At 41.2% G+C, this 16,943-nt stretch overlaps 1 protein-coding gene across 7 annotated transcripts in view; it reads right to left on the minus strand.

The window, feature by feature from the left end:
• GABRB2 (gamma-aminobutyric acid type A receptor subunit beta2) overlaps positions 1-16,943 on the minus strand; it is a 292,697-nt gene that overhangs the window by 32,416 nt on the left and 243,338 nt on the right. For all 7 annotated transcript variants that reach the window (XM_039485783.1, XM_039485782.1, XM_039485779.1 and 4 more), the window contains exon 8: positions 260-397. In XM_039485783.1, coding sequence (XP_039341717.1) covers positions 260-397 — 138 coding nt within the window. The remainder of the gene's footprint in view (positions 1-259; positions 398-16,943) is intronic.

Raw genomic sequence — 16,943 nt, forward strand, 5'->3', positions numbered from 1 at the left:
TAATGTTTCCTCATTAGAATGAAAGGTCATGAGGGCCAAACACACAGGAATTCTCTGTGTCAATTCATCAGTGATGTTGTATGAACTATACTGTGAATATTCCATCAGAATATCTTATTTGCAAATTCAGAATTGTTTCTCTAAGCTATTCTTGTTAAATTTTCATTCAGATCAAGGACTGCACCCTTGCAACTAATCTATTTCTAAAATTATTTTCAGTGAGCAAATACAATTCCCCTTAAACTCCCCTTCTACAAACCTGTAGAGAAAACAACATTCTTGGTGACAAGCCTGAAGTCTACAATGGAGAATTGTGGCAGTTCAATCTTTGTCACTCCTGTGACTGCATTATCACCCCCACGCCAGTAAAATTCAATGTCATCTGTTGTGTAGCCATCTATAAAACAGGAGCAAAGGGTTATGGCTCTGATATCATGCAAAGCTGTAATGAACAGTTCAGTACATTCATTCAGGAACTTGAAGTCATGTTAATTGTATTTCCTAAAATAAAAATATGAATAATGTAACAGATGTGTACAAATAGTCACCAACAATCTACACTCTAGTTATAAAGATGATTATGTCAAATGGCAATTTTAAATGTATATATATATATATATATATACACACACACACTGATTCAGTCAGATAATTAATAAAATAAACTGATAAAAGGAAATTAGATTATACAAGTAGTCAGTACAGGAGGAGTCCAGTATACAGTGTCTTACAGATTTATTTAATCTCAGCAATAAGAAAATAGCATGTAATATACAATATAATCAGTCTATGGTTGAATATGGAACTTCAGATTCTATATTCAAAACCTATTTTATTTGTTTTTAATTAAAAAGTAGATTCACCCTTTTATACCCCAGAAATTAGAAGTCAAACAAAAATAGACACCATTACTGTAGACATCATAAATAAATGTGTGAGTCCCACCCATTTTGGCTGTACAGCAGCACATAAATTGTCCCTAAAGCTGTGCACATATGACATCTGCCATCTTGGCCAACACAGGGATTGACGAGGGATCCCCAGAACTGAAAGCATGAGTCTCTACACCATGAGCTAAAGGAAGAGGCAGGCTCTGTAGCTCCTGGGTGTAACAGACTCACATCCTCTGTGGACTGGCCACAGAGGTGGGGCACGGAACACACACGGACAGCAAGAGTATATAAACTAGGGCTGTCAAGCGATTAAAAGAATTAATCGCAATTAATGGCATGATTAAAAAAATTAATCACAATTAATCGCACAGTTAAACAATAATAGAATACCATTTATTTACATATTTTTGGATGTTTCCTATATTTTCAAATATATTAATTTCAATTACAACTCAGAATACAAAGTGCACAGTCCTCACTTTATTTTTTATTACAAATATTTGCACTGGAAAAAACAAAATAGTATATTTAAATTCATCTAATACAAGTACTGATACAAGTACTGTAGTGCAATCTCTTTATAATGAAAGTTGAACTTACATATATAGAATTATGTACAAAAAATAACTGCATTTAAAAATAAAATAATGTAAAACTTTAGACCTACAGGTCCACTCAGTCCTACTTCAGCCAATCGCTCAGACAAACAAGTTTGGTTACAAGTTGCAGGAGGTAATGCTGCCCACATCTTGTATACAATGTTACCTGAAAGTGAGAACAAGCGTTGTTCACATGGCACTGTTCTAGCTGGCATCAAAAGATATTTATGTGCCAGATGCACTAAAGAGTCACATGTCCCTTCATCTTCAACCACCATTCCAGAAGACATGCATCCATGCTGATGAAGGGTTCTGCTCGATAATGATCCAAAGCAGAGCGGACCAATGCATGTTCATTTTCATCATCAGAGTCAGATGCCACCAGCAGAAGGTTGATTTTCGGTGATCTGAGTTCTGTAGTTTCCACATCTGAGCGTTGCTCTTTTAAGACTTCTGAAAGCATGTTCCACACCTCGTCCCTCTCAGATTTTGGAAGGCACTTCAGATTTTTAAACCTTGAGTCAAGTGCTGTATCTAACCTTAAAAATCTCACATTGGTACCTTTTTTGCACTTTGTCAAATCTGCTGTGAAAGTGTTCTTAAACCAAACATGGGCTGGGTCATCATCTGAGACTGCTATAACATGAAATATATGGCAGAATGTGGGTAAAACACAACAGGACACATACAATTCTCCCCCAAGGAGTTCAGTCACAAATTTAATTAATGTATTATTTTTTAATGAGCATCATCAGCATGGAAGCATGTCCTCTGGAATAGTGGCCGAAGTATGAGGGGGCATATGAATGTTTAGCATATTTGCCACGTAAATACTTTGCAACGCCGGCTACAAAAGTGCCATACAAACGCCTGTTCTCACTTTCAGGTGACTTTGTAAATAAGAAACATTCATCAGTATCTCCCATAAATGTAAACAAATTTGTTTGTCTTAGCAATTGGCTGAACAAGAAGTAGGACTGAGTGGACTTGTAGGCTCTAAAATTTTACATTGTTTTGTTTTTGAGTGCAGTTATGTAACAAAAAGAGCTACATTTGTAAGTTAGACTCTCAGGATAAAGAGATTGCACTACAGTACTTGTATGAGGTGAATTGAAAAATACTATTTTGTTTATTTTTACAGTGCAAATATTTGTAATAAAAATAATAATATAAAGTGAGCAGTGTACGATTTTGTATTCTGCACTGTAATAGAAAGAAATATATTTGAAAATGTAGAAAAACATCCAAAATATTTAATAAATTTCAGTTGGGATCTATTGTTTAACAGTGCGATTAATCACGATTAATTTTTTTAATCGCATTTACTTTTTTTTGAGTTAATTACATGAGTTAACTCGACAGCACGATTAATTGACAGCCTTAGTATAAACTACTAACATTAATGAAGGAGGTCCAAAAGCAAGTAAATAAACTAGGCACAATAGCTTGTAATGTACTAAACTCAGGAAAATAAATGTTTGTTAACTATAAAGGACAATTGTGATAGGGACAGAAATTTTATCTGTAGTCTTTGAGGGTAACTATATAAGAAAGCTTGATGTGCAGTTGAGCATGATTGTAAAATCTTACAATATGTTAAAAATAAATCCTTTTACATTGCTTGAACATATTTGATTTCAAGGATAATGGACATTTATAGCAAACTGGCAAAACACTGCACACTTCACAACTACCTGAAAACGTATTAAATAGTCTCCAAATCTCTTAATTTCTGATCAGCCAAGTGTAGAATAGTAGCACTGAAAAGGTAAGCAAATGTACAGTGCTTCATCAACTGATGAAGATGAGAACTCAGGAATCCTTCAGAACATTAGAATGGCTGGGTTCAAAAGCCTGCTCAACATACAGAATTAGTTTTAAAGCAGTCTCATGGTGTGTATTTTTCTATAGCACTCTTTTTGTCAGTTTCAGCTTTCTCTGAAAGTGACTGCTTTCCTTCTATATTTTAGGGTACTAATTGGAAGTCTAACACTCTTTGAGGAAGCAGACAAAGAAAATATAACAACAACAGGAGAAGTGAAAAGTAAATCAGAACACATGAAAATTTCCTCCTGCTGTAAGTGGGATATTTTCTCACTTTGGGCTCTATCCTATGAGGTGCCGAGCACCATTGATTTATCACCATGCAGGATTGAGCCCCAATACATGGGGCCAACACTCTGCATGCTATAAGATCTTGCTTTACTCAATGTGTGTGTGTGTGTGGGGGGAGGGTTCATGGTTTGTTAGGTTAGGGCAGAATATGGCTCAATGTGTTTTCAACTAATTTGTTATCTTTTATTCACAGTATTCATGTAACTGGCCTGATTCATTCTAGAGTAATTGCTTTTGTTTTATTCCCTTTTGAAAACTCCATGCACAACAATTTGTTAGTTAAAGTCATCCGTGAAAACAGACAAATAAGCTTTCTAATTATTGTGGATGAGTGCCATTCCAGGTTGTCCCATTGTGACCTAAGGCAGCCCTGCAGGCACCCTGCCCTCAACAGTCTCTCATTTCTTTGTAATGGCTCACTCTGTAATGGGCTAGAGCACTTGAACAAGATTCTCCCTGTGTGGGGTCTTATTTAGTCTTAACCCTCCCCCCACAAAAAAAAATCCAAAACAAACTCTGAGGGCCTCAGCCAACAGCCCCTCATCTTGGGATCTGTGTAGCTTCATTCAGGTGTCTCCTCCAGGGAGCAGGAATCCCACAGTCTACCTCTGTCTGTGCTGTTCCTAGGTGGGAACCCCAATTAACAAATGCTAAGAAAGTCGGAGAAATCAGGATATTTAGAGATGTCTTGCCACAACATTTCCTTTATCCAGCCACAATTAAAAACTTTACATATTAGTCAATGATTGAATAGATTATCAGCAATTGGCATTGACAAAAAACCTAGTCAGAAAATGGAGAAAAAATGTGCACATTTTTGTGAAATTTTGCTTTTCCTCAAAAATTTGACTAGTTTTGGTTGGCAAACGCCATTGGTAAAGGACTCAATACTTCTCCACTAGGAAGAGTAAGGATCCATAGCTCAAGATGCAGCAGGACATTCTCCCCAACATACCCAGAACCTCCATAAGTGACATGGGCTTGAGTTCAAGCAGAGAGGACCCCAAAATTGATCACTCATTTATTACAGGGCATGATTTTTCTCCTTTGTTTCCCTTACAGACCTTTTCCCCCTGTCACATGTAGGTTTGCCAGAGGAGCCACGTGTAGTTTGTATGGACAACCATTACACCAAATAGATCATCCCTTTCGATGCCTGTGAACTAGGCAATGCCATCAATAGGATTAAAGTTGGCAAAGTTCAGCACTGGCAAGCATCCACAGTGGTTTATTTATAGAACAGAGTCCTCATGGAAGGTCATGGTGTTTGATATTTATAAATACAGTAGATGTCTAATAGTCTAAAATAATGCAAGTCTGGGAAAGAACCAAGATCACTGCAATCTGTCGACAGAAGCCTGATCACGTTTGGTCCAGGAAGCATCAAGCATGACTGAAGAACGAATTATACTGATGCTCCTGAAGTGCTACAGTTGCCACAATAACCACTGAACAACATGCCTTTTGATCTTCAAGATCCACCTGCTGCTAGTCGTTTGCATCTTTGGAAACTAGAACCATTAGTATACTACAGAAAATTATCTTAATAGAAAGCTACACAGTGGACTTTAAGGTTTCAGAGCATTAATCAACAGTGCATTGTATTTAGCACACACAGGTATTTTCCTATGGATAGCAAAGCTTCTGTACAACTTTCATAGTTCAGATTGGGTTGAAATTCTTCTACTATATTGGCTAGATGATTAAACAAGCCAAATTATATACTTACTCCAGAGATGGGAATTATTTTGTTCTGTAGGGGAAATAAAGCATTTCACAGCTTAATTATGCTTTCCTGAAAACTGCCTAATTACACAAGAACCCCCACTCAAGCCCTCATTTTTTTCAATTAACCCTATTCTCTTTTCTCCACAACCTGGAAATATCTAAATGGAAGAATGTGCAATACTTTAAATGTTTCTTTCCAACAGAGATGGCCCGAAACTCATGGGCTCTATTAACTGCTGGACATGTTTAAGGAACACATAGGTAAAGAATACATTTTTCCCTTTGCCACATCTGGCTCTGTAATCGATACCATTGTAATTTCTGAATTCATGGACTGTAATTTATGTGGAAAATGCAACTGATAACCACTTACAGGGTTTTCCACTCCCTTTATATACATCACTCCACTATGTTACTCATGGTAAATGTGCATCACACATTGTTAGGTAAGTCCTTTGGTCCTCCAGCATCTTCCACATTAGTTTGTACGAAAACTGTTTGGAGGGGGTGGAAATCTATCTAAAGCTGACTCCACTTATAACCAAATCTGTTGTAATTTCCCCCACTGCCATCTAGAAAGACGACTTTCTTTTCACGCTATGCAGCAGCTACTCCAGAATGAAGAGCAAATGAAGATCTGCCTACCAAAGGGGGAAACTGATGACAAAAATGGGATACTGGTTACTAACAAGATGTTTCTACTCTGTGCAGAATCCTTGATTTCAAGTGTTATGAGGAAATGTGCTTCATTCTCTCTCTCTCTCTCTCAAAAAATGGGGAGAATAGGGTACGAGGTGCATGGATGGACTTTGTTAAAGATAGATTTAGGGGACCGACTACTATGTTTTCTTCTTCTTCCTCCATGTTTCATTGGAAACAATTGTCTACACATTTATCCTGAACAAAAATCCCTTATTCTATGTACTCAGGTCTCTGATCATACGTCAATGCCTAAATGGGTTTTTACCAAAGATGCCTGGAAATTCTGCAATAGATCAGGTCATCATGATGCCCTTTCCCTTCCCTATTCATGGTTTCTTTTCCAGGAATGAGGTGAACATTTTAATGAGATATAATGTTTTCTGGTCAACTACCATCTTTGTTAAATCTTTAGAATCTAAATTTCTGTTTTTGAAGGTAAAAAATAAAAATGCAGCAACAAATGCGCCAGCACAGATCAGTAAAGAAAGGTAGTTGTATGCTACGAAAAAAAAAAAACTGTAAGAACAGTGTCCTTTGAGAGGTTATGCAAAAGGATTCTACATGATTTACTGTGCAGTTTACTTTTATTTATAGGAAAATTGCTAGGAAAACATCTGCTCACACCATATTCCAAATTAACATTTATTTAATTTCAACATTAAGCTCAGGATTCTAGGAGATCTCCTCGAGCCCTCTAGGATGAATCAACAGCATGTTTTGATGTCAGGGTTAATTACTGTACTTTAGAACTATACAAAGAATAGCAAAAGAAAACAAAAAATAAATTAGCAAAACAAGTTTATTAAGTCTATAAACTGCATGCTGTGTACACATTAAAACATCAGGATACTTTTTTTTTTCATTTGGGAAAATAGATTGAAGAAAGTGTTTCAAAAACCTAAGCCAAACTTTTATGAAACACAACTTACTACAAGTCCTTTTCTGAATCTTTCCTAATGGATATTTAATTACACATCTCCCATTCAGACTTGGGTTCACCCAACAAATGGCTGTTGATTTCTCTGCCAACACTTTCTGAAAAGCATTCCAACTTTCCCTTTAGTTTCTTCAAAAAGGGTGTGTCAGATAAACAGCTCCTGTGTTCTCAATGGGAGTTGCCAGGTGCTGAGCACTTCTAGAAATTTGGCTTCTTCATTTAGGTACCGTGAGGGGAGTTGAGCTCTTTTGAAAATCTTGCCACAAGAGTCTAAGCAAAAGATTCCAAAACATTCAATTTTGCTGTGGTAAAGCTGTGCACAACCCCTTGCTATTTAAGGCACTAAAGAACATTTATGCTACAGAGAAGTTAAAATGGGGCTTTGATGTTGAATGAAAAAGCTGTTAATATCTATCAGTAACAGAAGAAAGAATTTTAGGAAATGTCTACAAGTATTCAGAACCCCATTAAAACATTTCTCTCCCCGGTCTATTCAGAATGAATAGTCCCATTGATTTCATTACATGGAGGAGGAAAGAGGAATATTATGGGGGGAATTGCAAATGAATGCCATTGGGTACTGCTAAAATACCTACAGGTAATCTACAAAACATCAGCCAGTAAAATGAACGGATGCATTCATTTCCCTGGTGGATGTTTTGCCAGTAATATTTATAGGTCCAATTACCTGTGAACATAATATACAATGTCAGCAGGTATTTAGGCTTCAAGACATCTCTATTTGTTAGTTAAATGATTTAATGCCCAGGCAATTTTAAAGAATAACAACAGCCTAGAAAAAATATCAACTTATAACAATGATAAAGAAAACAAAAAGAATGAGTAATAGATCAATATTTCTAAATGATCAGAACACTTATGGATCCTGCACACCGAGCATGTAAAGCACACCAAGCCTAATACTTCATCATTCATTTTGTACAAGAAGATTCCTAGCAGAAGGCACTGTCTATTTGATTTAAAATGTAATATGATTGTAAGAGAATTATTGTTCTACTGTATATTAGCCTGTATCTAAGTATGTTACCAGGAATGACTGATTGCTTTCTTCTCCCCCTAAATCATCTGTATATCATCAGAAGCACGATTCACTTCACATTTAGAAAGTTTCATTTCTCGTTCCTGTCATTTGTCACACATCAGGAGTCAACCAAATCAATACATTGTTCCTGCAAATATGGGATCTGGTTCTGAGAGGAGGTAAGTATTCTTAACTCCCATTAACTTGAAGAGCAGTTTATGCTGTCTTAATACCTCACATGAAAGGGACAATGGACTATGGCATATTTTGAAAGAAGAAGAAAACACACACACAAACTATAGAAAAAGCACCATTTACTTTTTGCAATTTAACGTAAGTTGAAACATTTAAGACACCAGTTAAAACATGCAAACACTATTGCTTAAGACTGAATGGTTTTGCATTTTAAACTCAAGATGTGGTTAATATATACAGTACATAAAAAATAGCCTTTGTGAGAAGTCTATAAAATCTAATGCGAGGTTTATTGTGTGGAAGTATTTTTGTTCACATAGGGCAACAACAATCAAGACAACTGGGCTATTTTAGAGATATGCACACACACATTATATTGCATACACATCCAGATAAGGTGTGTGTATAATATATAAAAAATGGCAGGCAGTAGGTCATATTTTAGTATTTATATTGTGGTAGCACTGGAGATAAGGAATTAGGTCCCCATTGTCCCCAATATATATAAAATGAAGAGGAAATTCCTGTCTCAAAGAGTTTATAATCTAAGTACAATAAACATAAACATGCCACAAAAAAGTGAGAAACTTTTAGAATCTAGTAGACAAACCCAGGTGAGGTTTCTAACTCTGGTTGTCTCTCAGCTTCAGGTGCAGTCATTGTCAGATATGAATTATCATGCTGGTCCTGTATTTGCGGAGCCACATTAAGTGCAAGGCAGCAGAAGCCTACAGCGAGCCCTTTTCAGCTACCTCCTGCTTGGTCTTGGACCAACTGCCAGGTATAAGATAGAAGGAACTGCCTCTCAAACTGGCATACACTTTCAACAGTTATAGGTGTCAGCAAGTGTGGCAGCAGAGAAGGGGCAGAACATGATCACCTCCTTCCCCCTACAGGCCTGAAGCCCCAAGACACAGACAGAATTGATGGTACATGGCCCTTCCTGTCCCCCGGCTCTTCTTTTCACACAGTGACATGAGGCATGTCAGAATTAGGCTGCAGGTGGCTTTTGAGGGAAACATTATCCACCACAGCCACATTTTTCTTCATTATTGCGAAGAGGAGTATAAGAAGGCACCCAATATAAATATGCTGGTGAATTTTTATTACAGAAAAAAAAGCATGTTCATAACTGAGAACAAACAGGTGTTGTATTGTATACACAGAAATTATATTTTAAAATAAAAAAAAAATCTACTGACCCACTAGGAAGGAAAGACTACAAAGTTATTTTAGGTCTCATACCCTGCCTCTGTCAACCAGATTTTCTTTGGCAAGCCAAGGATGTAATCATGAAACAGCCTCCCAAAACAATAAACTGGAGAGAACTGGTGGATGAGATTAAATACTAGGTTGAATGCTTTCACTAATAATATACAAGTTCGTCAGAAGCTCTTGGGTTTAAGGCATATTAACCTATTCAAATAAACGAGTTGTTCTGTAAGAAGTCTAATTCAGGATCTTGACATTTGTAGATCCTTTACCATGGAATAAATTGTATACAGAAAAAGGGCTTGGAAGATAAAAATTTACATTTCTAGTACAGTGTATGGCTGAGTACATTTACTGTAAAGGTAACATTCTCAATTTTTATTTATAGAATACTTGTGCATACTACCTGCTTCAGGTGATTTCTTTACTGCTGCAGTAGTTTTTAATAACCTACAATAGTATTTAAAGATTATCATCACTATTTTACAGATGGAGAACCTGATACCTAGCTATGGGTTAGTCATGGACTGTTTACTTTAACTACTTATTATTCATGATGTGTGACTGTCATTTAAATCACATAGGAGGGAGCAATGTATGTATGCATCACATAGGAGGGAGCAATAAACCCCTTGCCATAATATCTGTACATATGTACTTTTTATTTATTTAGACTTTGATCTTACACAAAGTTGATAGCACAAGCCTCCCTTTCAAACTTCTGCCTGCAATTTACATACATATAAAAACACAAGGACATACAGGACAAAGATGTAGAAGTCTGCCAAAGCAGCAGCATTCCTTTCTCCACTGTTGCCATCTATCATTTGACTACTATTCATGTGACCAATACAGGTTAAACCCACTCACTGCACTTTCCCATTACCCAGAAATCCTAGCCTCAACAGCTCCTGCCCTCTTGTAATGCCTTGTCAAATAGATGGGCTTTGTAGCTTGCGTGTGTTTGTGAAAATGGGGATTACAGCACTTCCCTACCTCACAGGGGTGTTGTGATGAAAAATGAATTAGATTGTGAAGCATTTTGAGATCTATTGATGAAAAGTGCTATACAATAATAATTAATTATAGCACTGCCTATGATTAAGGATGCCTGACCCATTTTCAGTTGCTTTTAACTTTGACAAATATTAATGGTTCAGGCTGTAATTGTCTGTGCTGGGTATCTGCATGAAGCTATTTTTTGTGTGTGTTTAGAGTCCACAACCTCCCCTGGAAGGCTATTCCACAGTTTTACTACCCTTATAGTTAGGAAGTTCTTCCTGATATCTAACCTAAATCTCCCTTGCTGCAGATTAAGTCCATTACTTTCTTTTCTTACCTTCAGTGGACATGGAGAACAATTGATCAGCGTTCTCTTTATAATAGCCTTTAACAAATATAAAGACAGTTGTCAGGTCCCCCCTCAGTCTTTTCTCAAGCCTAAACAAGCCCAGTATTTTTTAATTTCCTCATAGGTCAGGTTCTCTAAACCTTTTGATCATTTTTGTTGTTCTCCTCTGCATTCTCTCTCCAATTTCTCCACATTTTTCCTGAAGTGTGACATACAGAATTGCACACAGTACTGTACTCCAGCTAAGGCCTCCCCAGAGCCATGCGGAGAAGGACAATTATCTCTACTTCATTCAGTTATCCATCCCTTCATATGAAGCCAATCTAAATGTATGGCCCAGGTAACCAAACCATTTACACTTTGACCTTATAGGGTTCTTTAAAGCAGGGGAAAATCCAAGTCACCTTACTCATGTTGAAATCAATAGGACAACATGTAAATAAGGGCAATAGGATTTTACCTATAGTCTAATTCATCTGGCGATGGAAAAAATATTGCACATGGACCATTACTAATGATCCAAGAAATATAAACAAGTTCCCCTCCCCTGCCCCAATATGTGGTCTTTCTGCACAAAAGCATTAATATTCTTTTTGCATTTAACTTCAAAAACTCCCCCCCTGGTCTTCAGGCTCTAAGGGCTTGTCTACACTACAGGACTATTTCGAATCTACTTAAGTCGAATTTGTGGATTCGACCTTAATAAGTCGAATTTGTGTATCCATACTAAATACACAAATTCGAACTTCTTAGTCCACATTCACGGGCCAGCTTCGACTTTGGAAGCGGTGCACTGTGGAACCTATCCCACAGTTCCCGACTCCCGCTGCCCATTTGAATTAGGGATTTCCCCAATGCATGCTGGGGAAAATGTGTCGTCATTGAACCGTCAATCCCGCCTCCCTGTCTTCCTTGAAAGCGCCGGCGGAAATCTGTTCGCGCCCTTCTCTGGTCGGTTACAGCGTGGGCGCCACAGCACTGCGAGCATGGAGCCGCTGCGATCATCGCTGCACTTATGGCGTTGTCAACTCCTCGCACATTATCGTCCACCTCTTCCACAGTCAGATGCTGAGAAACCGGGCGAGGAGGCTCCGGCAGCACGGTGAGGAGAGTGGCGCAGACCTCTCACAAAGCAGGGTACGCCGGGCAGTGGAGATCATGGTGGCAATGGGTCAAGTTCATGGTGTGGAACGGCGATTCTGGGCCGGAAACAAGCACAGACTGGTGGGACCGCATAGTGCTGCAGGTCTGGGATGACACAGAGTGGCTGCGAAACTTCAGGATGCGTGGGCACTTTCCTTGAACTGTGTGACTTGCTGTCCCCTGCCCTGAAGCGCCAGGACACAAGGATGCGAGCAGCCCTGACTGTGCAGAAGCGAGTGGCCATAGCCCTCTGGAAACTTGCCACGCCAGACAGCTACCGGTCAGTAGCGAACCACTTTGGCGTGGGCAAATCTACCGTGGGGATTGCTGTCATTCAAGTAGCCCACGCAATCGTTGAGCAACTGCTCTCAAAGGTAGTGACTGTCGGAAATGTCCAGGCCATCATAGATGGCTTCGCGCGATGGGATTCCCAAACTGCGGTGGGGCTATAGATGGGACTCACATCCCTATCCTGGCACCAGCCCACCAGGCCAGCGAGTACATTAACCGAAAGGGCTACTTTTCAATGGTGCTGCAAGCTGTGGTGGACCATAGGGGACGTTTTACCAACATCAACGTCGGGTGGGCGGGCAAGGTTCATGATCAGGAACTCTGGTCTGTTTAGACGCCTCCAGGCAGGCACTTTCTTCCCGGACCACAAAATAACGGTTGGGGATGTGCAGATGCCTACAGTGATCCTCGGGGACCCGGCCTACCCGCTAATGCCCTGGCTCATGAAGCCCTATACAGGCGCCTTGGACACTGAAAAGGAACTCTTCAACTACCGGCTGAGCAAGTGCAGAATGGTGGTGGAGTGTGCTTTTGGACGTCTCAAGGGGAGATGGCGGACCTTACTGACTCGCTCGGACATCAGCGAAAAGAATATCCCCGTAGTTATTGCTGCTTGCTGTGTGCTCCACAATCTCTGTGAGAGCAAGGGCGAGACCTTTTTGGCCGCTTGGGAGGTTGAGGCAAATCGCCTGGCTGCTGTTTACGATCAGCCAGACACCCGTGCTGAGAGAATATCCCAGCGGGAAGCGATATGCATCAGGGAGGCTTTGAAAGCGAGTTTCCTCGCAGAGCAGGGTAACCTGTGACTGTCCACTTGATTTTAAGAGAGCCTGATCATAAACCAAGTTTTCCCCACTTCCCAAGGACGTTTTAAAACTAAGGACATGTTTTAGTAATTAATAATAAATCTTTCGTTGACTTTGCATTTCTGTTTATTCGTTGAAACATGGAAGCATTCTGTGCTGGTTAAGGTGTGCACTGATGGGTGGGTTTGCAGGAAGGGGCGAGGGGTGCTGTCCTTGGATAGGGGTTACCATGACGGCTGTGGGTTTGGGCGTTGGAAGGGGAGGGTGTGGGGAAGGGTGAGTATCTGCCCCTGGATGAGGTCTCTTTTGGGGCTCGTGGCACCGGGAGGATCGTGACTACGGTCCAAATGCATGTGAAGGAAGCCTGCCTTTACATTCGGGATGTCAGGCACCAGGACCCTGCACAAGCATACACATCAAGGAAAGACCGGGGCAGCATACACCACACAGACTGTCCCTGGTGCCTAGTGACTGCAGTCTGTGTGTGCCCTGCAGTTGACCCTGCAGCCAAGTCTGTAGCATGGCACTGTGGGCTATGCAGTGACATTACAATTCCCCCCCCCCCACAGAACAACAGAAAGTCTTCTGACACCAGAAACGTGACGGAAACAGTCAGTAACACCAAACCGCTTTTAATAATGTAATACACAGTGGGGGGTTTGAACTTGGAGTTGGGACTGGTTGATGCTGTAAAGAAAGAGCTTGTACAAATTTCGACAGTTGTCTCTAACATTATCGGTGTGCTGCGGTGCAGGGACAGTTCTCACGGCCCCTACCGCCTCCGTCTTGTCACTTTGGGTGAGGGGACAGGACTTCTTGGCGTTGGAGGCGGTTGCAGATGCACTGCAGGGGGCTCTCTCCTCCTGACTGCGGTCTTGCAGAACATCTACAAGGCGCCGGAGCGTCTCCGTTTGCTCCTCATTAGACCAAGCAGCGTTTGAGTCGCCTGCTGGTCTTCCTGCCGCCACCTATCCTCCCGTTCCAGGTGTGTGCGATGCTGCTGACACAGGCTCTCCTCGACTGTCTCTGCTCTGCCGCCTCCGCTCTGGAGCTGGCCATCAGTTCCTGGAACATGTCGTCCCTTGTCTTTTTCTTCTAATCCGAGCCAGCCTCTGCAGGGGATGGCGGGCAGTCCGGGAAGGAGCAAGCTGTGTGATGTGAAAAAGTAGGTGATTTCCTTGAACACATACATGTTTGCCAACAGTAAACACAGTCTAGTCAGTTTCAGTTAACAAGACCAAAGAGGGAACCAAGTCTCAGGAAATCTCAGAACTAGTCCGAGATATAGGAATACGCTCTCATTGGCGGCGCCATTGCACTGGAGAGCGCTGCGAGAAAGATAGCTGCATCCCTCTTGCACAAAGTCCTGGTAAGCCTTACAGTACATACTGCTTATCAGTTACTGGTTAGCTGTGCTCTCCTGCTAAAGGCAATGTGCAAAGCAGAAAGGATAAGCCTTTAGCAGCCCCTCCCGCCAGCGCCGGGAACGATCAATGCATGCTTGTTCTCTGTGGACTCGCACGTGGCTGTTAGGCGAGGGTCATTGTTATGCAACCTAATTGTAAACCATTAACAATAGTAACACTACACTAATTGCCCTACTTAGATGCAGTATTTGCAGACCGAGATCACCCTGAGGCGGGTCACTCGTGCCCAGAAAGACCGCATGTTACGGGACGCACTGCACAGACCAGGACCATATGCAGCAATGCTAGTAGAGGCGATGGTTCCACTCTATATTCGGATGTCCTGGCGTGGAAGAGTCTGCTTCCACGGCAAGCGAGCCAACAAGCGACCTCTTCCGACGAACCTCATGCGGAGGCTTTGCGAGGAACTGAATGACACCTTCGTAGAAATGTCGCTAGAGGACTATTTTTCTATCCCCATTTGTGTGGACCTTCTCTTTATATAGTTTAATATATATTATAGTTTAATATTTAGAATGTTTTAATTTGTAAATATTTAGAATTTCTTAAAGTCCATTTGTGTGGACCTTCTCTTCATATAATTTAATATATATTATAGTTTAATATTTAGAATTTTGTAAATACTGTTTCTATTTTTCTATAACAATGTTATAAAAATAAATGTTTATACGTGTGTTGCACTTACCGCCTGATCCTTCCCTGAGTCCGAGTCCTGGTTAACGGGCGGGGAGGGTTGGTAGGGGATCTCTGTGAGGGTGATGAAGAGATCCTGGCTGTCAGGGAAAGCGGGAGTGGGTTCCATGTCGCCTGCGCCGTCCTCTAAAGACCCTTCCTCATCTTCCCCATCGGCGAACAGGGAGGGGAACTGTCGTACACTATTCCGTCCTCGGAGTCCACCGTCACTGGTGGGGCACTGGTGGCAGACCCACCTAGAATGGCATGCAGTGCCTCGTAGAAGCGGCATGTCTGGGGGAGCTCCGGGCGTCCGTTGCCGCTCTGACTTTTGATACCCGTGTCTTAGGTCCTTCACTTTCACGCGGCACTGCATCGCATCCCGGCTGTATCCTTTGTCTTTCATGGCTTTAGAAACCTTCTCGAACGTCTTCGCGATCCGCTTGTTGGAGCGCAGCTCCGAGAGCACAGACTCCTCGCCCCACACAGCGATCAGATCCTGGACTTCCCGGTCACTCCATGCTGGGGACCTCTTTCTATTCTGGGATTGCCCGGACTCCTCTGCTGGAGAGCTCTGCATCGTTGCAGGTGCTGCGGAGCTCGCCCCGATGTGCAACCAGAACGTCAGATTCAAACCGCCCAGACAGGAAAATGAATTCAAATTTGGTCATTTCCTGTGTGGCTGGCCAGAGACTCCAAGCACGGACTGCTGTCCAGAGCGTCAACAGAGTGGTGCACTGTGGGATAGCTCCTCGAGCTGCTAAGTTCGATTAGCATCCACACCAAGCCTAATTCGAGCTAGCAAGTGCGAATTTAGCGTTACTCCACCTGCCGGGGTGGAGTACCAAATTCGAACTAAAGAGCCCTCTAGTTCGAATTAAATGGCTTCCTGGTGTGGACGGTTGAGCGGTTAGTTCGAATTAACGCTGATAAATTCGAATTAAAGTCCTAGTGTAGACCAGGCCTAAGAATTTAAACAGAGAGGCGGTTGTACAATTTTCTGACTACAGTGAAACTCAACTGAGTCTCCCAGCTGCCAGTTGCAGTGACCAATCAGAAGTGAAAGGGGGTGGGGCCGCCACCCTCTTTGGGTGGTACAACAGCAGGACCAACACAAAAAAGCCTTGGCAACCAGAACTCTGGGCCTGAAGCTTCCAAGCTGGGACAGTGGGTCCTGGGGACCAACCAGAATCCAGGACAGCTGGGAGGGATGTGCTTGTTTCAAAAACTATTTTGAAAGTGCTTGCAGATAAAAAAAATAGTTACTTGTGCTTTAAATACCTTTGAAATGTATTTAAATGCAAGAACTAAGTACAGAGTATTTAAAGTACTTAAGTGGAAATATGTAGAGTAAGTGCAAATGATGTAAGTGCAAAAGTACTTCAGGCCCTGAGTTCTGGCTGCAAGGGCCTTTTTTTTTTTTTTTTTTTTTAAGTACAAATGTACTTAAGTACATGGGAACACTGATGCATGTGCGCGTGCACATACACATACACACACACACAAATAGCCTTTAAGTAACTTTGTGGCCTCAGATCCCTGATGATATATTCTCACTGCATCTGCTCCTTCTAGCCCATGTTCATTTTTTGTCTGCATACTCCTTATACATGGCTTTCTTCTACTGACAGGGTACTCAGGTTTCCCCTTCATGGAGTGTAGTGTTGACGGCAGACTATCAGCTTTTTTATTAACTGCACCTGGAACATCTTTGGACTCGTTCCTTTTTGGAAAGAGTTGATGTCAAGAATGGCATCACCTTAGAACAAAATGGCACAAACCTCTCAGACATAAAGAAGAGAATTTTCATTCTTTTCCTTAAGGCATTGT

Source organism: Mauremys reevesii, linkage group 8 (assembly GCF_016161935.1).
Source record: "Mauremys reevesii isolate NIE-2019 linkage group 8, ASM1616193v1, whole genome shotgun sequence".
Classification (NCBI taxonomy): Eukaryota; Metazoa; Chordata; order Testudines; family Geoemydidae; genus Mauremys; species Mauremys reevesii.